At 52.3% G+C, this 21924-nt stretch overlaps 1 protein-coding gene across 1 annotated transcript in view; it reads right to left on the bottom strand.

Moving 5' to 3' along the window:
- MEGF9 (multiple EGF like domains 9) overlaps positions 1-17956 on the bottom strand; it is a 31370-nt gene extending 13414 nt beyond the window's left edge. Inside the window, exons 1-3 of the mRNA XM_067309370.1 lie at positions 17851-17956; positions 11242-11437; positions 1393-1532 (exon numbers count right to left, since the gene is read on the bottom strand). Coding sequence (XP_067165471.1) covers positions 1393-1532; positions 11242-11437; positions 17851-17956 — 442 coding nt within the window. The remainder of the gene's footprint in view (positions 1-1392; positions 1533-11241; positions 11438-17850) is intronic.
- Positions 17957-21924: the final 3968 nt, after the last annotated feature.

The following is a 21924-nucleotide window of genomic DNA, read 5'->3' as shown; positions in this document are numbered from 1 at the left end:
CAACAAAACAGATGGAGGAAAAGGGTGGAGGGGGGGAAAAAAAAAGGATTTTTCTCAAATCAACAATAGGTCATTAACTGGAAAGGGGTTTGTTTCGCGATGCCACAGCCGGCGCTGGACAGTCCCAGCAGAAGGGCTGCCTGAAGGGCCCCATCGCGGAGGCAAGCTCTTGGCTGGTATTTTCTCAAGAGAGGGAGGAAGATTGAGGGAGAAAAGGGAAGAGCAGATTATCTTACACCTTCACAAAAACCCACACACCCAGCTCCAAATCAACCAAACAGTTGCTGTGTACATAGCTTTAGGCACAATCTTATCTCCTTTGATATTAGTGGGAAATGAGCACATACTTCGAGTTCAGCACAGGAATAAATGCAATACTTCATCCTCGAGGAGTGCAGTTTTGGCGTCTGCTGCTTCCCCAGATGTCCACAGAAACGTGCCCTGCCGGGCAGGACCAGGACATTTGCTGGGCAAAATCTCCGCCGCGGCCCCCCGTGCCGCTGCTGCAAACGCACAGGCAGCGAGGCGGCACACGCTAGTGCAGAACTTGCCCAGAAACACCATATGTGATTAGCTCTGCCTCTTTTCCAGGCATGAAAATAGCCTGCAAATTTTTTGAAGTTATTACTTCTTTCTAAGCTCCTGGATAAAATATTACAGAATTGCATTTCACCCTCTACGCTTTGATGAGAATTTGAATTTTAAAGTGCGAGTTTTGTCGCTAAGTGGGGATGGGCCAGGCAGTCACCTAACATCGCTCCTCCGGGGTTTCTCCCATCAGCGGAGATGGGAAAGCAATTTTCTTTTCTCCCTGCCTTCCCGTGAGCTATTCAAGCACGGGCGCTTCGACGTTTGCGCTCCCTCAACGTCTGCGCGAGCGAAAACCAGTCGAAGAAACGTTCAACGAATCGAATGAGGCAAATTTGTAGAGATTGGGGAACGTTAATGAGGGACCGCAGGTTTTCCCCAGCACTGATCGTGTTGTCTGTGGCAACAGCAGTCACCTTACAGCTGCGCCAGCATGGTACATGTTTCCAGGTAAACAGCAGCTAAACAAAAGCTCCTTAAGAGCCGTGTTGTGGGTTTGGGCAAGGGCAGAGAACAACGGCGCACTCATCTCCGAGAGCCGCCGTAGGGCGAGGGCTCAGCGCCACCACCTGCAAACTCAGTAACGAAGCCTCTGCTGACTTGATTGAGAAGAGGACTAGCCCCAGCCTTGCCCTGCTTTTTATCTTACGTCTCGAAGGCAACGATTTGGAGCACTCGAGGCACAGAGCTGTGGATAAACAGGGCGGGAGCGGAGGTCTGCTGAAGGAAACCGGCAGAAACCAGAGACGGGGGGAGACGGGCAAAGTTTGCCCCCACCAAAGTCACGAGCGGGGAGGTTGTTACCTGTTACCGCATCGCAGATTTGGGACCGGTTATTGCACTGGCACGGCTCGCAGGTGGCGTCGTTAAACCTGTAGTATCCATCACTGCACCGGTCGCACTTCAGGTCCGTCACACCAACTTTACACTGGCATTTCCCATCTCTGCACAGAGAAAAACACACGATGAAACGGGAGCGTGCTCTGCGGCATCCAAAGTAAAAACCTGCGGTTGCTGCTTCGGTCTCACTCTCCGGGGAGGGAACCGTTTGCCGGGAGCGCGACGTGCAACACGCGGGCGACGATTCCCCAAAAGCGACGGGGAATCGTGGGGGGCTGAGCCGCTGTCCCTCAAAAACCAGCTGGGCAGCAGAAAGCGCCAGGCGCTTCCGAAAGCCGTGGCCTGAAGCCACCGCCATCCTCCAGCCCTTGGCAGCTACTCCCGACAGCCCTGCCCAGCTCCAGGTCCCGCGAGCACCTGCGGCGGTCGCAGGGCCCCGCGGGAGGCTCGGACGCCTGAACGACGGAAGAGCAGCTGCGTGGAGAACCACCTCGCCTCTGGCGCGGCGCTGAGCGGCACCTCCCAATTTTTCGGGCGAGCGGACGATTTCCAGCCTGCCACCTGCTTTCCCGGCCGGCCGCGGCTCTCCCGGGAGCTGGCGCAGCGGCTCAGGTGCCGCCGAGCCTGCCTGCGCCGCGGTGGAGCTCGGCAACGTTCACACCGCGCGTATTCACGTTAGCTGACACGATCAAACACCAGGAGTCTGCAAGAAGCCAAGGATGCCCTTGGCTTTCCATGCCAGCCTCTCTGCAGAGGCTTAGGAGCCTATCGCTCTCCTAAGGAGCTATAAACACGAGCAGTATTTAGGCCTAAATCTCAGAGAAATCACGGGGACGGATAAAACACTCTTTGCCATCAACCCTCCAGCACTTCCCTAGAAAACACCCCGCTTTCCCCCCCGGGCCACCTACCCTGGACGACCGACCAGCCAGGGAGACGGCGGCGAGACAGGCAGGGCGACGGCCCCCCGGCTCACCCCGGCGAGCACCCACCAGCCCAGCCTAACCTCACGCGCTTTTTTAATTCAGTATTTCAGCGTTCGGCGCGCCCGCAGCGGCGACAGTCCGTGGTTCGGCGCCGCTCCTCCCGGCGAAGAGCGTGCAAGGCACCATTTGCTTCCGAAAGCTCCTGGAAAAATCTGTTGATTAAAACTAATAGAGGCTGAGGCTCCAAATGGCTTGACGCGCTGTTTATGTGTTGTTTTTAATTAAAATGCAATAGTTTGCAATGTTTGGGGAAAGAGATTGCTTCTGTTAAAAATCAGCATAATTTAGTATTTCTGTTGTTCGCTTGTTTGCCAAAGAAAGAGGAAATACTCAAAGGCACACCAAAATACAAAACTTTGCCCAAGAGCCTATGCAATTAAATACATTCAGAATAAGAATTTCAGACATATTTTAAGGACTGATTACAAGGAAGAAAGAAAGATGATGTTTCATTGCTCTCCAGACCATTATCAGGAATTGCAGCAGGCAGACGCAGAATTTAAAGGGATGCTGTTAAGCAGCTCAATACGCTTGACTCTCAAAAAAGCTTTTCACAAGACCTAACAGTAATCAAAATGCTGTCATAGTGTTTAAAACTAGAGCAAACAAAAGTCGGTTTTTGTTTGCTCCTGACCACTACTGGCCAGCATTTGAAAGATGGAGCAGGGGACAGATATTCCGGTAAGCAGGAGATGGACAGAGCTAAGAAGGGAAAAACAACTAATCCCGGCACACTTGGAGCTGATGCTCTTAGGGAGAGTGGATATTTCCAGAGTGCAAACTTGGGGCACTACAAAAAGCCTCAGGTGAGGAATGCAATTCTGCCCGCGGCGAATATTTAGACTGAAAACATCTTTGGGGAATGTCCCACGAGCAGGAGTTGACAGGAGCAGGCATTAAGGCTGTGCAACCTTCACCCTCCCAGGCTTCCTCCCCGGAGTCCGGGTGCCCCCTTTTAATCTCCCTTGTGCTCTCGATCAAGCCTTAATTTTAATGACACCCTCCCGCTCTTCCCAGCTGGCATCCTTCCATCCAGACTCCCACTTTGGTTTTAAAAAAAGAGGCTTATTTCCCCAGTGACTCTGCTAGAATTCAAGGCAGCACTTTGGGGCAATGTCTCTTGATTTTACTTGTTAGCTTAAAAATAACAGGAAAGAAAGCTATTAAAAAAAAAACGGTTTTGGAAAGTTTGGTTTTAATGCCTCTCAAGCAGACCTTTTCTCAACATGTTACATATGGCACAGAGCCAAGTTCTGCATGTGCAAGAATTAAATCACTCAGCAAATATAAAGCTTTGCCTGTGGTCACTGCTTCTATAGAAATAAGCCCCCTTACAACATCCCTTTTCATAGCTCCAGTCCAGTAAAGACTGTCAGACACTTTTTAAAGCAAAGGTCAATGATATAAATGCATTGAAACCACAAAAAAAAGTCCTGTTAACAGACCGATTGTGCCCATAAAAATCCAGAAACTTGAAAGAAAAGACCCACAGTTTAATACTTGCAGAGCGAGAACTGAACTGCATTTTGAGTATAAGCCAGGAATTTCTTTTTTGGGGGAGGTGGGGGGGGAAGGGAGGAGGGAAACATTTTGATGCAGCAGCATCAATTGCTCAACTCCATTTCAGATGATTATTAACTCCGCTGGAGCCAGCCAATTTTTAGCTCTCGCACAAGAACTGACGGAGGATGTGTTGGGACAAAAACAAGCTTCTGGTAACAGAAGTCTGCTGCCAGCCTTGGTTTCTATTACATTTTATGAATATACTTACTTTTAAGACCATGTAGGTAGTGAATAGCACCATCACGTCATCCATCAACTTTATATACGTTTCCTAATGACTAAAAAAACCAACAGGAAGAGAGATGCTGGCAGAAGGACCAGGCAGCAATTAAGCAGCCTGCTGGGATAGAGGCAGACCATGCTCGAGGCTCAGATCCGATTCATCTACACCCTTCCACAGGGAGGGCTACAGGACAGTTTTGGGACCCCAAAGGCCCCAAAAGAGCTCAGGGATCCGCTTGCCTGGCAGGACTCTGCCCTTGGGCTTCACGTGATACCCTTGGAGATGCCTTCTCGCTGCCTCCAGCCAGCAGCCCAGGACAGGCAGCACCTGCCAGCAGGCAGGATCCGGCCGCTAGGCAGCACTCCAAAGCCAGGGCACGGAGTCAGCTGTGCACTAGGGTATCCCACACAATCCTGGGCATGGGGAAGGGGTTTTCGGGATGTGCTGGGGGACAGCAAGGGACCTCCACGGAGAAGACAGGGCAGGAGAAGCAGAGGAACATAAACGGGCAAGTGGACCATCCTTAAGGGATGGGGAGGGATAAAGGAGTCAAACACCAGGAAAACAGGCACTGCGGGGGTTTGTAAATGCAACACTTGGGGGGAGCACCCTACACCCCCAAACAGATCTGTAAAAGCCAGCCTGATTTCACTTCCACCCCCTACAGCCACCTTTTATTCCACCAAAGGGGAAACAGCCATAGGATGCTGGAAATGTCGTGGTTCTCAAAACGATTCATGTCACGAATGGCAACAAAACATTCCCCGCAGTCGGATTTTCCATGGGAGTGCAGAACTGCAGCTACAAAAGTTAGGGGGAGACGACTGAGAACCCCCGTCCGTGCATTACTCTTGCTACCGTTAAGCAGGAGGATTGCAGTTGGTCTTAACAACCCGACTTGGAAATCTCGCAGGAGCAGAGCATGAAGAACAGGTAACACCTCCGCAATCCTGCCTCGTCCCTGGCCTGAAGCTGCAGAGCATCACGCGGATAATTTTCTGCCAGGTCTGATGGGCAGGAAAGGAAACACCGACATGATGGGCTCTGCCTGGAGCCTCAGCTGCACCGCTCAGCACCCAGCAGCACAGGAACTGGAGGCTCCGGTGCAAGAAAAAAAAATAGCATTAAAATACCTGTCTGGTTGAGCCAGAGCACAAGGTGCAGTTGTATCTCCGGAGCAATGCTATGGGTCTCCAGTCCGGCTCTGCAGAAACATCCCTAAGTTAGAGGGGACATGACAGACACAAGATGGATGGGAAGATGGAAGACCATAGGCTTAAGGGCTGTTTGGAGGCATGCTGTGCATGGTATAATGGTGTAACAGAAAACCTTTAGCAAGCTCTAATGGCTTATTTTCTTCTTTTCTTCTTTTCTTTTTTTTTCTTTTTTTTTTTTTTTCCTTCAAGGAGGAAGGAAGGAAGAAACTCATTTTGAGTGTTCTCCCAGCTGCCAGAAGAACTTGGATGCCCAGCTGCCGTTGATGGGACAGGGGCTGCCTGATCAAGCCAGAGCTGGCCAAAATGATCCAGCACCAGGCTTTCCCCCATCCCCTTTTTGTACAAGATTGGCAAGATTTTGCACAGAGTAAGAAAAGGAGGGATTGGGGAAAAAAAAAAAAAAACATTTTGGCCAAAGGTGATGATTTTCATCAAACCTCCTTGGCTTTTGGAAGGACAGCTCCACACGACTAGTGAGCAAGGAGAGCGCCACGGACCCCACGCTGCAAAAGGAGGAAAGCGAGGGCTGCTCTCTAAAGCCGGTGGGCGTCTCGAGCTCCAGCGGCCTGCGTGCCTTTGCCCTCGCAGCCGCTGCCTCGCCAGCGGTGACTGCAAACCTCTTACTAAAGACGCGCACGTCCTTCGTCAGAGCAGGGCCCGGAGGTGTTCCTGTAACATGTACAATTAACAGCAATGACAGCGCTCCGCATGAATGAGGAGAAAATGCCTTACTGAACCAGGAACAGCTGTAAAACAACGCTTATGAAAAGGCTTTGTCACACTTTGATGGAATAAGACAAAAGGATGCTGCAAAAGCTTAGGAGGATTTTAAAGAGATGTCGCTAAAAATGGTTCGTTTTTCTAGAGAGCAAGACTCCTTTTGTGCAGCTTTTCTCTGATGTCTGACAGGAGCCGGTAGCTGGGGGAAACGTCTCTGTTACATTTTCTGGGCAAGTTCAAACCACCCGTAGAAAAGTTACCGTTCGAAAACTAAACGCTCCAAGACATTTTCATGGAAAACCAGCACCGTTAACGCTCACCGCAAGCAAACCGAGCCGCGCGAGAACCATCATAACCCATGCCTTGATTTTTTCTTTTCCCCCCTTCTATGCCCATTAATTCGAACATTAACACGTGGGGAAATACCGAGCAGGAAAAGTGCACAGCACATGGTTCGGTGTCACAGCCTCGCTCCCCCTAAAGCCGCTGGAAGCCAAAGCGCTTTCCAAGCGGCGCTAATTTAACAGCCCTTCCCGCGGGCCGGGCCGGGCCGGGCGGGCGGCGGGAGAAGCGCTACGCCCACGAGGCCGCCCCAGCGCGAGCGGCTTCTGTGGCGGGCAGAAGAAGCGCGGCTTTATCGCCGCGGACATTGGGCCATTGTGCGGCGCATTCCTCGCTGTGTGCCGGGGGACGCGGTCTGCGGAGACGGCGTCCCGCCACGGAGCTGCGACGCTCGGCGGCTCTGAAGGGCCATTCTGCAAATGTCAAAGGGCCGCGGTGTCCGGCCAGCGCGGTCGCCCCTGCGGCCCCGTCCCCGTCCCCATCCCCCCCCCAACCCCGGGGCCCCGCTGCAGCCCGGAGCTGCATCCCCTGGGGGTGAAGCCACCGTTATCGGCGGGGAGACGATCGCCGTCTCCCTCCGACCGCTGCTGCGCCCAGGCGGCCGCCTGCTCCCGCGGCTCCCCAGGGAGGCAGGTGCAACCCCGACCCGCTCGCGGGGCAAGAGCGACGGGCAGCTAATCGGCTGCGAAGGAGAGGAGAGGATAAAACAGAGGAGACTTGCACAGAGTTAAGGCAGGCAGAAAAATACGCTCCAGCAGGGTGTTCGACTGCTTTTGTGATGTCCACGTGTAACGACTTCCACCACAAAACCATGCCGTCCTCCGCAGAGTGACGCCGGCCGGGCGCTGCTTGGAGGTGACGAGCCACCGCTTGCCTCAACCAACCTGCAAAAACGAGCGCTGCCCTTCCGAGACAGGAGGAAAAGCGTTTGGGCTTTTAAAGCAGCCCGGGGGGAGCTGGGCTGCCCAGGCCTGACCTCCTCAGGCGAGCAGGGCCCGGTGCGATCTACTGGAGCCAAACGGGATCCGCTGGATCTAAACCAGAGCAGGGCGGAAACACAGCTCCCACCCAGAAAAGAGATTTCAAAAGCGTAATGACAGTCTGTAATGACAAAAAAACGAAGGTTTGCTGGATGCAAAATGAGAACTTCTCCCCCCAGATAACCTCCACGAGGCAGAAGGAACGTGGGGCGTCCCATCTACGGTCGCCACCTCGAGCGCCCGGGGGACCCTTCCTGCCCAGGCTGGGGGAGCCCCAAGAAAAGCTTCCCCTTAATGCAACTGCGCTTTCCGACTGCAGCAACCCGCCACGTTCTGCACCACGTGGCTTCAACCTGCCCGATGCCCACGGCAGGTCGGGTCTCTGACCTGCCCGGGCCGCTTCGACAGGGCGTTTGACCACAGGACACGAACCAAAACCAACGGTGCCTCCACACATCGGCTCCCTACCGCCCATCTCCTTACGGGGAAACTGAGGCACGGGCGGATGGAGCAACTTACCCTGCTTAATCTGTAGTCCCTGCTTTAACCCAGGTGTGCTTCTGTTAGTGACAAAGCATATTATGTATTTAATGTCGGGCTACTTTAAGGGAACTGAAAAAAAAAAAAGAAATCCAACCCCGTTTAGATGGTGAACCCAGGTTGGCTAAACCAAAATTTCCCGCGGGGATGGCAACATTGGAAGGGTCCCTGGAAATCTCCTCCTGACCAGGAACGTATTGCACACCGCCGCTTTCCCGTCTGGCTATTCCTGTGCACAATCCTCCATCTTTAATGGGCCAGAGGACGGGGGGCACCGGCAAATTATTTCAATATAAGAGGTACGCTTCAACAGCGAGCTCCTCGCACCCGCTTCTTGTTTGGGCAGCAGGTTGCTGGAGCTGGAGGAGCAGCAGGAGAAGGCTTATCGCTAACACCCGCCCCAGCGCACCCCTTCGCTCCCGTCCCGCGCCTCCCCGGGAGCCCGGGGAGCTGCCGCGCCAGGGGAGGGCTCGAGCAGAGGATCCTGCTCACAAAAACGGCGGGAAAAAAAAGGAAAAAGATAAAAAATGAAAAATAATAGCTTGCCAGCTGCAGCCTGTGCACCGCAGCATGTGAGTCACAGCCCTCATGTGACCTTGGCCAAGTCACTTCATACCTCACTTTTCTCCTCCCTTCCTCTCTGGACTATGAACGCATCCAGTCTGGCTATCTTTAGCACACCTCTGTACAGTGCACTAAACTTGGTTTCATCCGGGGTTTCCATGCTTTCTTGCAACCCGGACAACACACTCCCCCGCTCCAAAATTCTCCAGCGCTCCCTGCACAGGCCGATCCTGCACCCGGCCGCGCGCGGCAGCCGGCTGCAGCCCAGCGCAGCGGCGAGCCGGCGTCCGAACGAAGCGCGGTTCGCCATCCGCCGAGGGTCACCCCAGCTAGCCGCTCCACCAAACAGCAAAGCCACCTGCCGCGCCGGAGGGGACGCTGCGCTGATCTCCCCAGACAATCAAAGAAAAAATAAATAAATAAAAAATAAACGAGACCTTTGATTAGCGGCTGCGGAGCCCATTCGCGCTGACAGCACGTCAGGTCAATGTTCACTCCGAGAATCAACTCTCCGCCTCAGGAAAGGGATTTTTTTGTTGTTTTTGGGTTGTTTTTTTTTAAGTTTTTATTTGATGGTCTGCATCCGAGGTCTAGCTAATAATCCGTGGATTTGGCTCGTCAGATGGCACACTGATACGGAGTTTGCTTAGAAATAATACTAATAACCATGACGTGGTGGCGCTTTAAAAAGCAGCTCTTACAAAAGCCCGTGCAAGCTGGCTGCAGCGCAGCAGGCACGCTTTGTCTGCCCGAGAGCTCAGCCCTCGGGCCGGCCGGCCCTCCAACCAGCCGCTGTCCAAGCTGGTTCGAGTCCAAAAATTACGCTACTGTTTTACTCCGAGACTCTTCCGAATAGCAGTGACTTTTCTCCCCAAGCCAGCGCGCAGGAATTAAGTTGTGCAAGTAAATGTTTGGTTGGTGCTTTAAAAAGAAAAGGAAAAAAAAAAATACAGCTTAAGGTATTTTTAATGTAAGCAAAATAGAAATTGTTTGCTGGCGTCGGGCAATGCTCGCATGCCTCATCTCCGGCGGGGACTGCACGGTGCTGGGTGCCGCGAGCGCTCCAGGCGAGATGCATTCCTCGCCCTGGAGATCATCACATCGATCGTCCCCCTGCTCCCGCGAGGTTCCCTCTGGCGCCTGCCGCATTCACGGCACCGGTCCCTGCCCCAGGCTTCTAGCTACTTCTTATTTAACTCGAGATTTTTTTTCTTTTAACTCACTCTTTTTTTTTTTTTTAAACGCTGTTTTTGACCAGCCCCTACTGCTGCAGGAACAACACCAAAGCTCCAAGACTGCAGCAGCCCAACCTGGCACGCCGGTCCCGGATCCCGCTCCTCGCCCATCCCAGCGCAGGTAACGGCAGAGGGGGCCAGCGCGGTCCCGCCGCGAGCCGAAGCCACCCCGCTCCAACGCCGGCGAAACGACGAGCGCGTTTGCCCCGCTGGGTTGCGCTTCCCACCTCATTTCTCGCGCGCGCCGCCCGGCACGAGGCGGCCCATCTGCCTCGCTCGGAGCAATGCCGATGCCCCCGGTTCTGCAGCACAGACGACTGACCTAGTTTTTCCCCCTCTTTAAATCCCTAGAGGTTGTTTCAGGCTGTGGAAATAGAGAGCAGCGCTCTGGGAGCCCCGTTCCCCTTCTCTCCTCCTGCCCAAAGCTTTCTCCCAATTTTGCTGCGCTCCCTCTTCGAAATGCCTGATGATCCATAGCTTCCCGCTTCCTCCAAGATGTAAAATGGTGCTGCCAGGAGAGGAAAAGCTAGAGGAGTCCCTTCCCGTCTTCAGGGTCTAGATGCACACAGGCACACGGGGTGCAATTTAAGTAGGCAAACTCCCCCTGGATCTCCTTCACGACTCGGAGCATCTCACTCAAAGTTTCCAAAGACGTTTCTCGGCTCGTTCCACACAATCAGATGTGGGGAGACACCATTTCTCCAGCTCTCTCTGACGACTCAGGCTTGGACCAAGAACATGTCCCTTCTGTTAACCCGGGCACGCCGGGAGCCCCTCTCCCCACTCCCTGCCTTCAAAGATCAAATTCGCCCAATCTGCCTTTCTGGCCAACATGCCAGATGAGATCTTTGGATTAGATCTGGCCAAACGCAGATTTTCCTACCCTGTGGCAAATTCGGATGCTTCCAGACATATTTTTCTATACCTGAAACACCCGGCGAGGCAGGAGCCCGACGTTCCCGTCAGGCAGCTGCTTCTTCCACAACACTCGGCAAAGGCGAACCACGAAGCTTCGCCTGTCCTTGGTGCGATGAATATCCCTTTGGAAAAAACCCTCTGAAAAACCCCCGTGCATCCCTCCCTAAGCTAAAAGCCCGAAGGAAATCGCGTCCGACAGGGACTAATGGAGGCACAAGGCATTAACAGAGAGCTTCTGCTTACGTACAAGTAAGAAACGAGAGTTAACTCCCTTGTGGGCTGCTGGGTCTTTTGCCACGGCTACGGATATTTTTATAATCCGGCTCTTGAAAGAGAGGAAGAACATGCTTCATGAATTTTTATAAGGCCAGCTTCCTTCCTGCTTTTTTTTTGGGGGCTTTTTTTTTTTGGGCTTTCTTTTTAAATGCCAGCACCAGACGACAAGACGCAGTCGTGCCCGCCGCGCATCCTCCATCCCCGAAAAGCCCGCCCGAACCGCGCGGCCCCGCGCGCCGCCGTACTCACGTGTCGCAGCGGGAATCCAGGGAGCCGGTGGGGCTGCAGCCGCAGGGCCGGCACAGCTCGCCGTCGGGGTGGTAGCCCTCGGCGCAGCTCTCGCACCGCGGCCCCGCGTAGCCCTGGCGGCAGGCGCACCGGCCCGTCGCGCCGTCGCACTCGCTGCCGCTGGCGCTGCCGGCCGCGCTGCAGTTGCACGGAGAGCCTGCAAGAGGAAAAGCCGAGGTCAAGCTCCCGGGCTCCGCTCCGGAGCGCTGCCGCCCCGCGCGGGCTCGCTTTAATATATTGAAATGATTGGTAAATAAATAAATAAATAAATGGAGTAGCCTGGGGTTTGCACCCCCCATGGTTTGCACCCCCATAGTTTGCACCTCAAACCTCTCTCCAAAACTGAGCTAGAAGATTGTGGGCATAACTCCATAAGTTGTCAGCTCCTGGAGTCATGTAGCTAGACAAATAATAACTGGTAATATTAAGATAAAACCAGCAACAGGTGGCAAAACTGAAAGGCGCTGAGCATCCCTTTTTTTTTTCTTTCTTTTTTTAAAAGAGGAACGAATCTTCTGATCGAGCTCCCCAGTTACGAATTCCCAGTGCCCCCGTGCATTATTCCCGATAACACTTGAAAGAATGAAAACGTACAGAAGAAGAGAGATCTCTGCCCAGCAATTTGTATCTGACGGGAGTTTCATCTCCATTTGTTTCCTTGCAGAATGCTTGGTGCTTCAATAATTTAAAGTATTTTTCTGCCAAGGGTGAGTTATAAACAAGGGTTATTTTCAGAAATAGCACGTAAATCCTCAGGGCCTGTACGCGACTGCTGTTATATAATATTCACTGGGAAAAGGGAGTATTCGGGGCACGACACGGAAGGGGCAAGAGGCCGGGCCCCCACCCCAGAAAACCTGAACAAAGCTCAAATCATTTCACGAGGACCCAACACTAACGCTCCACTTCAGCACTAGTATTTAACATTATTTAACATCTCTATTGCACACTTGTGCCCCAGTCCAACGCTTTTCTGGTCCAGAACGGACTTAAGCAGATGCCTGGATTGCAGCTCATTTAAAACCCAGTGGCTGAATAAGCATTAAATGGAGGTAAAAAATAATTTATATCAACAAGGAACGAAGGAGCCCCCTCTTCCCCAAAAGGGACCGTGCAGATGCAGCGGGAGCTGCCTCGCCAGCACCTCTCCCGAGAAGGACCCCTTGCTGTTAAACGTCGTGGGTGCTTTCGCTTTTTGCCTTTGTTCTCTTCTAACGCGAATCAGAGCGGGGAGCACCAGTTCCTACGCACCGGCGAAACCGCAGCCTGAACCGGGCCTGTATGTTCTTCGATTCACCCCAGCAAATAGCACAAACACCTAGAGACTTGCAATTATCCACTCACTTAATAAACCCAGCTCCCGTCTCAATTACCCTCGCGGACCCTTATCGATCCGGGCGCTCGGGCTTCTGTCAACGCAAACTCGCCGGGGGAAAGCAGCCCCTGCTTTTTAGCTTTTTAAAACATGCATCAAAACAAGTTACGCTCGTTCGGTGCAATTAGTCCCCGAAATCTCGACTTAAGCAAAAAGCATTACAGCAGTGCCAACAATCTCAAGTGCTTGGAGGCCAGGTCCGGCCGGCAGCAGCAATAACGAATAACCTCGTCCGCCCCCAAACCCGAAAGCCCTTCGGTGCCATGGGGCCGTGCCGCGGCGGGCGGCTGAACCTGGGCTTGGGGCCGTGCTTGCACGAGGGAGAGGGAGCGGTGCCCCCAAAGACGCTATGCTGATGGCGTGAGAACAACGGATTTTGGGTCTCAAAACTGAAACACCAAACCTTCAGAAAAAACTAGCCCTGGCAAGGAAGAAAATAGAGAGTCATAGAAGAGGGGCTGCAGGCACTGGCAAAGGCCTTGCATTTCTTCCACCCTCTATCGGAGGGCCTAAATCGCCTCTCCGAAAGCATCCGGCCACGGGTTGACCTCAGCAACGCTGCAGTCCTTCCCTGGGCTTTGCCGTTTGCGGGGCTTTGCCACGAAGCCGGCTCAAAAGCGGATTGGGACAGCCAAACGCAACGCTGTGCACGCGCGCCCCGAGCTCTGTGGAGCAGGCAGAGCGAGAAATACTGCAATAATCCAGAATACCCTGGGCAAAAGGAGCGCTTTGCTGCCCGGCTGGCGGAGCCACGGCTCCAGCTGTCTCGGCAGCAAGGACAGAGGCTGCTTCTGCGCCGAGAGGCAGCGGGAGCTGCCATAGAGCCTGTTTCGGCTCCCGTTCAGGGAGCAGCAGCAGTCGGGAAGCCCACCAAACCATGCTACTGCCACGGAGGTCTCCCAAAAGCTCCGTCCCCCGGCCTGCCGCCCCGGCACAGCTCGTGCCGCCGTCTCGCCAAGACGCCCTAAAGCCCCCGGGGCTGGGAAGCGAGATGCAAGCTGACAGCAGCGCCGGCATCCGCTGGCTGGTTCGGTGGCGGAGGCTTGACGCAATGATGCACCAGACTGCGCAAACCTAAGGCTGAATTTGAAAAATCCTGTTGTGGTCCTCGTGGCAGAGCTGGGCTGGAGAAGGCGAGAACGTTCCACAGCCAGAAAAGGGAAGCCGTAAGGAAGCACCACCTCAGGCGCCCGGGAACACATCCGAGAAGATGAGGACTAGAGAAAGCTGCGGGAACGCGATCCTGGCTTCCAGCCAGACCCCGGGTACTCGGAGCCTTTATTCCGTTTTTGTCAAGCGAGTGTGTTGCTTTTCAAGGTAACCTTCAAAAACACCTTAGCAGGAGGTTTTGTAAACTTAAAGGAGCGAACAAGGGTGGAAGAGACCAGGGCATCAAAGCCACGGTCCTGATGCCGGGAGAGAGGGAACCCAGGAGCTGCCCAGCACGGGGATGCTCAGCCTCTGCTCCAAGCCTCAGCTCCAAGGTCTCGTATTTGGGTTGGGATCATGCCAAGGCGATGCTCCCTCGGGGCTGTGGCACCAGCCTGCTCCTCCCTGGCTTGCTATAGCTGCTTCCCCTCCCTCTGCCTCAGTTTCCCCATCCGCCGCACCGAGCGGAGGGGACCGCTCAGCTCCACCCCACGGCGCGAACGAGGGGCCACGGGAATAAAATCCACCCAGTCGAGACCCCCACCTCTGCAGGTAAATTCACGCCTAAAAAGTTGCCGTTAATCAGCTTCTCAGAACTAGAGGGACGCAGGGACCGGACCGCCGGCACCTCCGCCGGGTGCTGCGCCCGCGCCGGCCTTGGCGAGGCAGCTCGCCCCCGTGCCCCCGCTTCCCCAGCTGTGAAACACGGAGATTCCCTGCGTGCCGTCCCCAAAGCATCGCACGGCAGCTCAGAGCACTTATCCGTGAGTGATAAAAACCACCACCTTTGCTCACGAAGGCGTCGTCAGGCTCTAATTAATTAACAGCCCGACGACATCTGGAGACCCCTGGATAAGGCGGCACTACACAAGCGCTCACCCATCCGACGCGTTACTCCTTCAACCAAGAAGAGGGTTCGGTTTTCACTGCTGGCTCTTTAGAGGAAGGTGGAGCAACCGAAAGGGTTCGCGACGCGCTGGAGGAAGGGCGCCGCTGCTTCGGGTACCGCTGGAAGGAAGGCACAGATTTAATGAGCAATTTCAGCTTGCACCAACCCTGAATTGAATAATTATTATGCAAAAGCCATAAGTTATTAATAAAGCAGAGAACGGTTGTAACTCCTATTTTTTATTATTTTGGATACATGCCAATGCTGGAAGACTATAAAAAATTCCACTTAGCAGCACCAATACAATTAAGAATCTGCGAAGATTCACAAGGCTGCTGTTTTCGGTGTCGCGGGGACGCCCAGCGAGAGCCTGTCCGTGCCGCGGCGCCGGGTGTCAGCGTGCCAGTCCCCACCGTGCTCCCGCGCACGGGAACCGCCAGTCCCGAGCATCCAGCTGTCTGTGTCTTGCCCGGGACGGACCTGCACCCATCACGTCCCACGAGCCGTGACACAGCCCCGTCACCCACTCGGGGTCACGTCTAGCACCGGACGAGGGAAAAAGTCCTCTTCTGCCGCACAAAGGCGCTTGCAGGGTTGACCTAGGAGCGTCTCTGAAGCCGAAAGCCCAGGCAAACACACCCGAGATGAGTTTTGCTTCCAGCAAGGGCTTGCGAACATGCTAATAGCACAGCCCACAGTTCAAAGTGCCTAGAAAATGGCTCATTCGAGAATAAAAATAAAATAAAAAGAATAAAAAAGTGGCTGAAAAAATTTGCAAAAGGCAAAAAGAAGAAATCACTATGAAACCCATGACGATGCCCATGTCAAAAACATATTTGCTGGGGACATTCTAGAACAGCTTAAATCCTGAACAAAAGCGTCTGCTCATTGGGAGCCGATACCTAAAGCTTGAAATGCTCTTTTTTTTGTTAAAAGACCATGCAGGTGAAGCAGCAAGCTGCGAGATACCAGGGAAGCCAAAAGTCTGGCGGGAGCTGCTTGAACCCAGAGCCTAGCACCAACCTCACCGCTCCGATGCCCAGGCACCTGCCAAAGGAAAAATCCTGCTGGATTTAAAATAGGGGTGACGATGCCAGGATTGGGGCATTTCTTGGCTTTCCTTGGCAGAGACAGAGCCAGACGCGCCTCGGTCCCTCCCCTGCACGCACACAGCTCAGCGGGCAGCCCGAGCGCTGCGGGCAGTCACTTTTTGATGACCGAACGCTTGGGTTTACACCAACGTAGTCTCACTTTACACCAGCGTTGAAGTGTAAAACAGCACTAACGCAAACTGCCATTCATTTGCGTGGAAAGGATCAAGCACATGCCGCACGCGACGCATCCCGTCCCTGGGAAGGCTCCATTTCAGTGTTCATTTACTGCACCTTCTCCGCGCATCGAGTTCAAGCCCTACCTTCTCTCCCCTTGCTCCCCTCTCTCATCCCCCTCCAGGCAACACAAATAAAAGGATCAGGCAGCCGGTTTAAACCCCCATCCAAGGCCGTTTCCTTTCCCCTTATAATTAAATTGTGGAACTCAATCGTCAGGGGATGCTCCGCAAGCCAAAAATGCACGTGGTTCAAAGGAGGGCTGGATAAGCTCGCGGAGGATAGGTCCGTTGGTAACTATTAAACTCAGTGATCGGGTTGAAACTTCCTGCTCGCAAAGTCCCCGAACAGCCGGCTGCAGCGGCTGCGGCCAGCAGCCGTCCTCTGCCCTGCCTTGGCTAGTCCCTGAGCATCTTCTGCCGGCCGGTCCTGGAAAGGGGACACGAGGCTTGGCCGCGACCAGCCTGGCAGCGTCGATCATCTCGCCAGCTCGGTGGCATTTCTGCTCCAGTCCTTCCCACGGCACACGCACGTCCCCCTTGAAACAAACACTGCTATTTCCATTGGGGATTTTTCCTTATTACGGCCAAAGACGCAGCTGTGCTGCAGCACCGTTCCTTCCCCCTCGCCTCTGAACAGGCTTTTTCTTACCCTCCTAGAAGATATTTAATCCCCTTAACATGAGTTGCTGGTGTGCTGAACCTCCCGCTAGGGAAGGGGACGCGGGTCAGGATGGTGCCGTCCCAGCATGAGATCCCAGATAACGAGAGCAGCTGTGAACATTGTGAACATGCAAACATCGTGGTCCATTGGAAGAGAAGGTCCTATTTAACCCAGCGTTTCTAGATTTATTCACTGAGCTCCCGCCGTTCCCTTCCACGTCTCTGGCACCACCGCTTCCATTTGGGTCTCACCCTGGACTTGCGGCATTCAGCTTTGAGACCCAGCGTAGCCGGGTGCTACCAAACAGATAGAGCAAACTGCAGAGCAGGGACTGCTCATTTCTAGGAGTCATTTTTATTCCTTTTCCTTCCAGTATAAAGCTGCTTCTGCCTCCAGCCGTTCCAGGCAACATGCCTTCGCTCCGGCCATATTCAGCCCAAACATCTGCAGCAAGTTACCACGCATCAGCTTGATCCACAGCTATTAGCTTTCACCGAATATGAAACGATACAAGCTATTTTAGCTCTCTTTCCCAGGGAGCTGAGCTAACTGATATTACCTAATATCTGCCATGGGTCTAAGAGCTTCTGCAAGGATGGTACCAGCGATTCGCTGATGCACTGCAACTTCTTCAAGAGGGAGAGGCGTGCAGCCAAATCCTGGCATTCATATGCATCTAACCGACGCTCAGTACGAAATAATAGTCACATCTTTTGCATTATAAAGGCGCATTAATGTGCTTAGGCCTGTAATTTACTCTCACTTGAGCCAACAGTGCAATGCCCAAGTGGTAGAAAAAGGACCTCTGAGTACCAAAGGGGGGAGAAAAAAAAAATCTGTATCTAATAAGAGTCTTCTGCTATTTTGCACTTGCTTTGTTATTGACTACGTGAAACTCAGGGCACCCGAGTCAGGCACTTGATGGTAAAGAGAACAACATCATTCACATTAATGTTAAGAGCTTTACAGAAATCACTTGTGTTGTTCCTTAAAAGGATTGCATGGGTCAACGGGGGAGAGCAGACAAGGACTTCTCGGGGCTAATACATTGTTTGTAATACCGTTAAAAGATTAAACACGTTTGTTCAGGAAAATTAAATCAGATAAATCTGTTTTTTATCACTTGAAGAGAAATATGGAGTCAAGGGCCCAACTCTCCAGGTCACCGGAAATCACAGGAGCACTTTTCACTAGCGTAAAGCTGCCAGTCCCGGCGTCCCAGCCAAACTCCAGCTCGGCCAAGAGCAGGTCACTTCTCCACGTTTCCTCCATGTTTGCGGACACCCGCCGGGTGGATGCGGAAGCGTTGGAAAAGCAGAAGCGGTCCGGTAGTGAATACGGACCGGCCGGTAACGCAGAGGACCGTGCGGGGGGGATCGCGTGGCTGTAGCAGATGAGTTGTCCCCACGCAACAGGAAACGTCCCCGAGCAGACAAACCTGCTGGGGCTCTTGCACCGCAGCAGCCGTAGTATAAAGAAGAACGTGGCCCCAAAACGTTTACAGCGCAAGGAGCTACAGTAATTTAAAATAGACCACAAACGCTCCAGGATTGAAACAGCAACAGTCAGAAATGGAACCAGTCCTGTAAATTCAGAAATAGTTTGCTGGCATTTTACTTTAGTTGGTTATATTTTCCCCCACTAATATTTTCACAAGCGTCGGCAACCACATAAATATTCTGTGTGTTTCTATTTAAAAAAAATCTCTGTACTTCAGCCACCCAGCGTGTGACATCGCTAACCAAACTCTCCAAGTTTAGAGATAAACAAGATGAAATGCAACATTGGCAAATACCTGCCAAAACAGCACGCAGCAGCCCCAAACTTGCTGCCCCCTGGAAATTCAAACCCTCCTTCCAAACATTTCTCCACCACCTCTCAGGAAATTTAATCATTTTGTCAGCAAAATTCTTCTGATAGAAGATCAAGATGCCTCGCATGGAACGGGGCTGAGGATTTATTAGCATATTTCAATTTTAGTATCTATCCACCACGTCCTAGCAGAGAAAGGGATTCAAAAAATTACATGAATAATATGAACTATAATCATCTGTTGAAGTCTCTGCGCGCTTAGATCCCTGCAAAAAGTAATTAAAATCACAAACTTTGCTCAGTGCTTTGGGGAGTTGCAGCTAATGAATGACTGCGTTAATTTATACAGAGACTTTAAATGAGCTACAAAGAATAACCTAGAGCAAGAACGATCCTTTCAATCATTTGTGTTTGGGCTATAACGTTCTGTTGCATAAATAGACAGCAAAAAACATGAGTTAGGAGATGAGTCAAAGAAAAAGAAGAAAATTGTTCAAAACACCCTTCTTTCTCCTTCTTCCATCTTACAACAAATAAATGGTCAACCGGGAAGGGGTATGTACAGATGTAATGAAGTTGTGGGCATTCCACCAAGGCCTTCTCTAACTGGTACTGCATACCCCCGTTAGGGACAATGCCAACACTTTGCTCAAAACACTTCAGGAATATTCAAGATTAATATTTGGAATAATTAGAGACTGGGGCGAACCCTGCAAAGGACGATTCGGGTCCAAACTAAAGGAGAGCCGGAGCTGGGGGTGAGTGTAGATTGCAGCAGATCGCCCAGGAGGTCCCCGCTGACGTGCGGGTCCCTCTGCAGCCTCCAAACTCAAGGCCCATCGCCGAAAAGCAGCAGAAGTTGGCGCAGCTGAACTTCTTGCATGTCAACAAATGGCAGAAATTAGGGGCCAAATTGACCCACTTCTACGCTGCCACTGCAGTTACACCAATACAATTTAACATTGGTTTTCAGGCTCCTGGCTGCAATCTAGCCCCAATAAACTCCGAAAGGAGTCACTATGTGTTTAAGGTAACTGTGAGGGAGCAGAGAGATGACTTCTGGGGCTCCAAATAGGAGTAAGATCATCTCAGCCAGGAACCTGTCTGCCATCCATTCCCACCACCCTTGGGAAACGAGGGGCCAGGGGGACATCCATGGGGCAGGGGAGGATGTGCAATAGGTAAGCCCGGGATAAAAGCTTCAGGCTGGGAACTGAAGAGGGATTTCTAAACCAGCTGAAGAATGAAGTGGTAGAACAGCCTTCCCAAAAGATTACAGGAGAAAAGACACGCAGACAGCTTTAAAAGGAAGACAGACACTTATGAACAGGATTATGTGATGTGGTTACCTGGGAACATGCAGAAACTGGACACACGACCTTGAGGGATCCCTTCTAGTCTCATATTCCAAAATAATCATGATGGGTCCAATTCCCAGGCAAAGATAAACACCTCATACAAAGCACAGCAAGCGCATCTACTGCCAACCCAGCCAAGTGCCTAGGGGATTAGCTAGCACATAGGGGGAACCCCCTTTTACAGCTTCCAGATGCTTCAAAGAAAGGCCTGCTCTTCACCCAGGCTGGCTAATAAGACCATAGCCACTGCTAGTACCTGACTTGTCTTGGCAAAGGAAGCGTGTTGGGTTTTAACTCCAATTAGCTCTTCCAGTTCAACTCCAGGCTCCTACGCAGGCTTGCAATTGAGCTAAAACCCAAGTTACTTTGCCTTCACTGCCACTTCTAGCCCTAAAAGCACAACTGCAATGCAGGCATCTCCAGAGGATGGTGCCTGCAGGCCAGGATTTTTGTACATTAATAGGATTAGACAGGGAAGTTAGGCTGTATTCACTCCATGGCTCAGGGAAGCCACGGGTCTCTGAAGCTGTCAGGCTGGCATCTCTCAGGCAACTCAATTGCTATAACCTTCATATGGGCGAATGTCAGCAATGAAGGAGCAGGTTCTTGTCTTGAGCCAGGACAGATCTCCCCAAATTCCTTGGATCACTGGGCAGTCTCAGATCCTCTTTTAACTAGCCCGGAGAAGCACAGCATGAAAGGTCTCCTACATTCGTCAGGTCTCAAGCCCAAGCCGTGCTCCAGCTGATTTGAGGGACGAAGGAGAGGAAGCCAAGAGCTCAGCGTTTACGTGCACACCACCTCGGGAACCCAAAAGCAGCCTAGGAATTGAGCTATTAACTCCCACTCATCTGCCATCTTCTCCATACTGATCTCAAAAGAGCAAATGCTTTCCCGGCAAAGATAACCCTAAGTGGTTCAGGTGTCCCTGCAGGGCATTGAGTACTGTGGACTTCTAATAGCCTGATAAACGCTGGACCCTGAGTCTGCTGCAACTACCAGGCCTCCATCATTCTCATTCCAGTCACTTTAGAGGATTTGCTCCTACTTCTACAAACGAGGGAAATCACGAGAACCAGGCCCTCCCAGTTATCGAACCTGCTCTATCAGGGGAGCTGGCAAGGATAAATTAGCCTGTCAAGGAGAAATCACTCTTGCCTTAATTTTTGCCTAGAAATGGCTGGAGCGTAAGACAGGGGAAAAATCTACCCACTTATGTTTACATTTCAAGTAGGACAGTAATGCAGAAGCCAAGCCACTATGATGACATTAGATTTTTAAACAGAAAGCTAACATGGGAAGCTATATGCCCAAAAAGGCCTTATTAAAAGAATTAATCCAATTTTTTTCCTTCAACATGGTATAAAGCAGTTCGAGTCCCACAGTAGTTAGTGGTCATGCTGAGAGAAAATGGGAAGGGGACATCAAGATAGGGAAAGAGCCATGCACAAGTAGGTTCATCCCTGGTCCACCGGACATACCTGGCTCCTCGCTCAGTTTTCAAAACCCACAAGTTTTTAGATGTTTCTCTGCAGTGCATGCCCAAACCTCGTGAGAGGCGCCTGCCTGCAGCTCCAGGATCTGCTGACGTGTCATGACTTCCCCAGTGGAGAAGACGCTGAATCACCATAAGTTAGGTAAAGAAAATGAACAGTACGTCTTCCTCGCTTAGCTGACAAGCTACGAACTCCTGTGCGTGACATCTTGGTGAGGACACGGCACAGCCTGTAGTTCAAGTAACGGTTGTGTCCCCTATTAGAAATTGCCGTGCTAGAAGTAAAGCAAAACTTCCTATTCCAAGTGCACTTGACAACACACATTTACAGCAGCTGCTGTCAGAGGCACCGCCTGTCAAATACCCTCAACCTCAGCCTGCAGCCACAGCTCCCCGGCTCAGAACAGACACTATAGCAGAAAAAAAATCTGCACAGCCCTCTCCCCAAAATAAGCCGACGCAGATGTGTCTCCTGAGCAATTCACACCTCTACAGTATCAGCACTCCCCCTGACACCTTTTGCAGAGTCCCAAGGTCAGGAAGCAGCAACCTCCCAGGTCAGCAGGTTTAAGCCT

The sequence above is a fragment of the Apteryx mantelli genome, chromosome 21 (genome assembly GCF_036417845.1).
Source record: "Apteryx mantelli isolate bAptMan1 chromosome 21, bAptMan1.hap1, whole genome shotgun sequence".
In the NCBI taxonomy this organism is placed as follows: domain Eukaryota; kingdom Metazoa; phylum Chordata; class Aves; order Apterygiformes; family Apterygidae; genus Apteryx; species Apteryx mantelli.
This window is presented reverse-complemented; position numbering and strand designations above follow the sequence as displayed.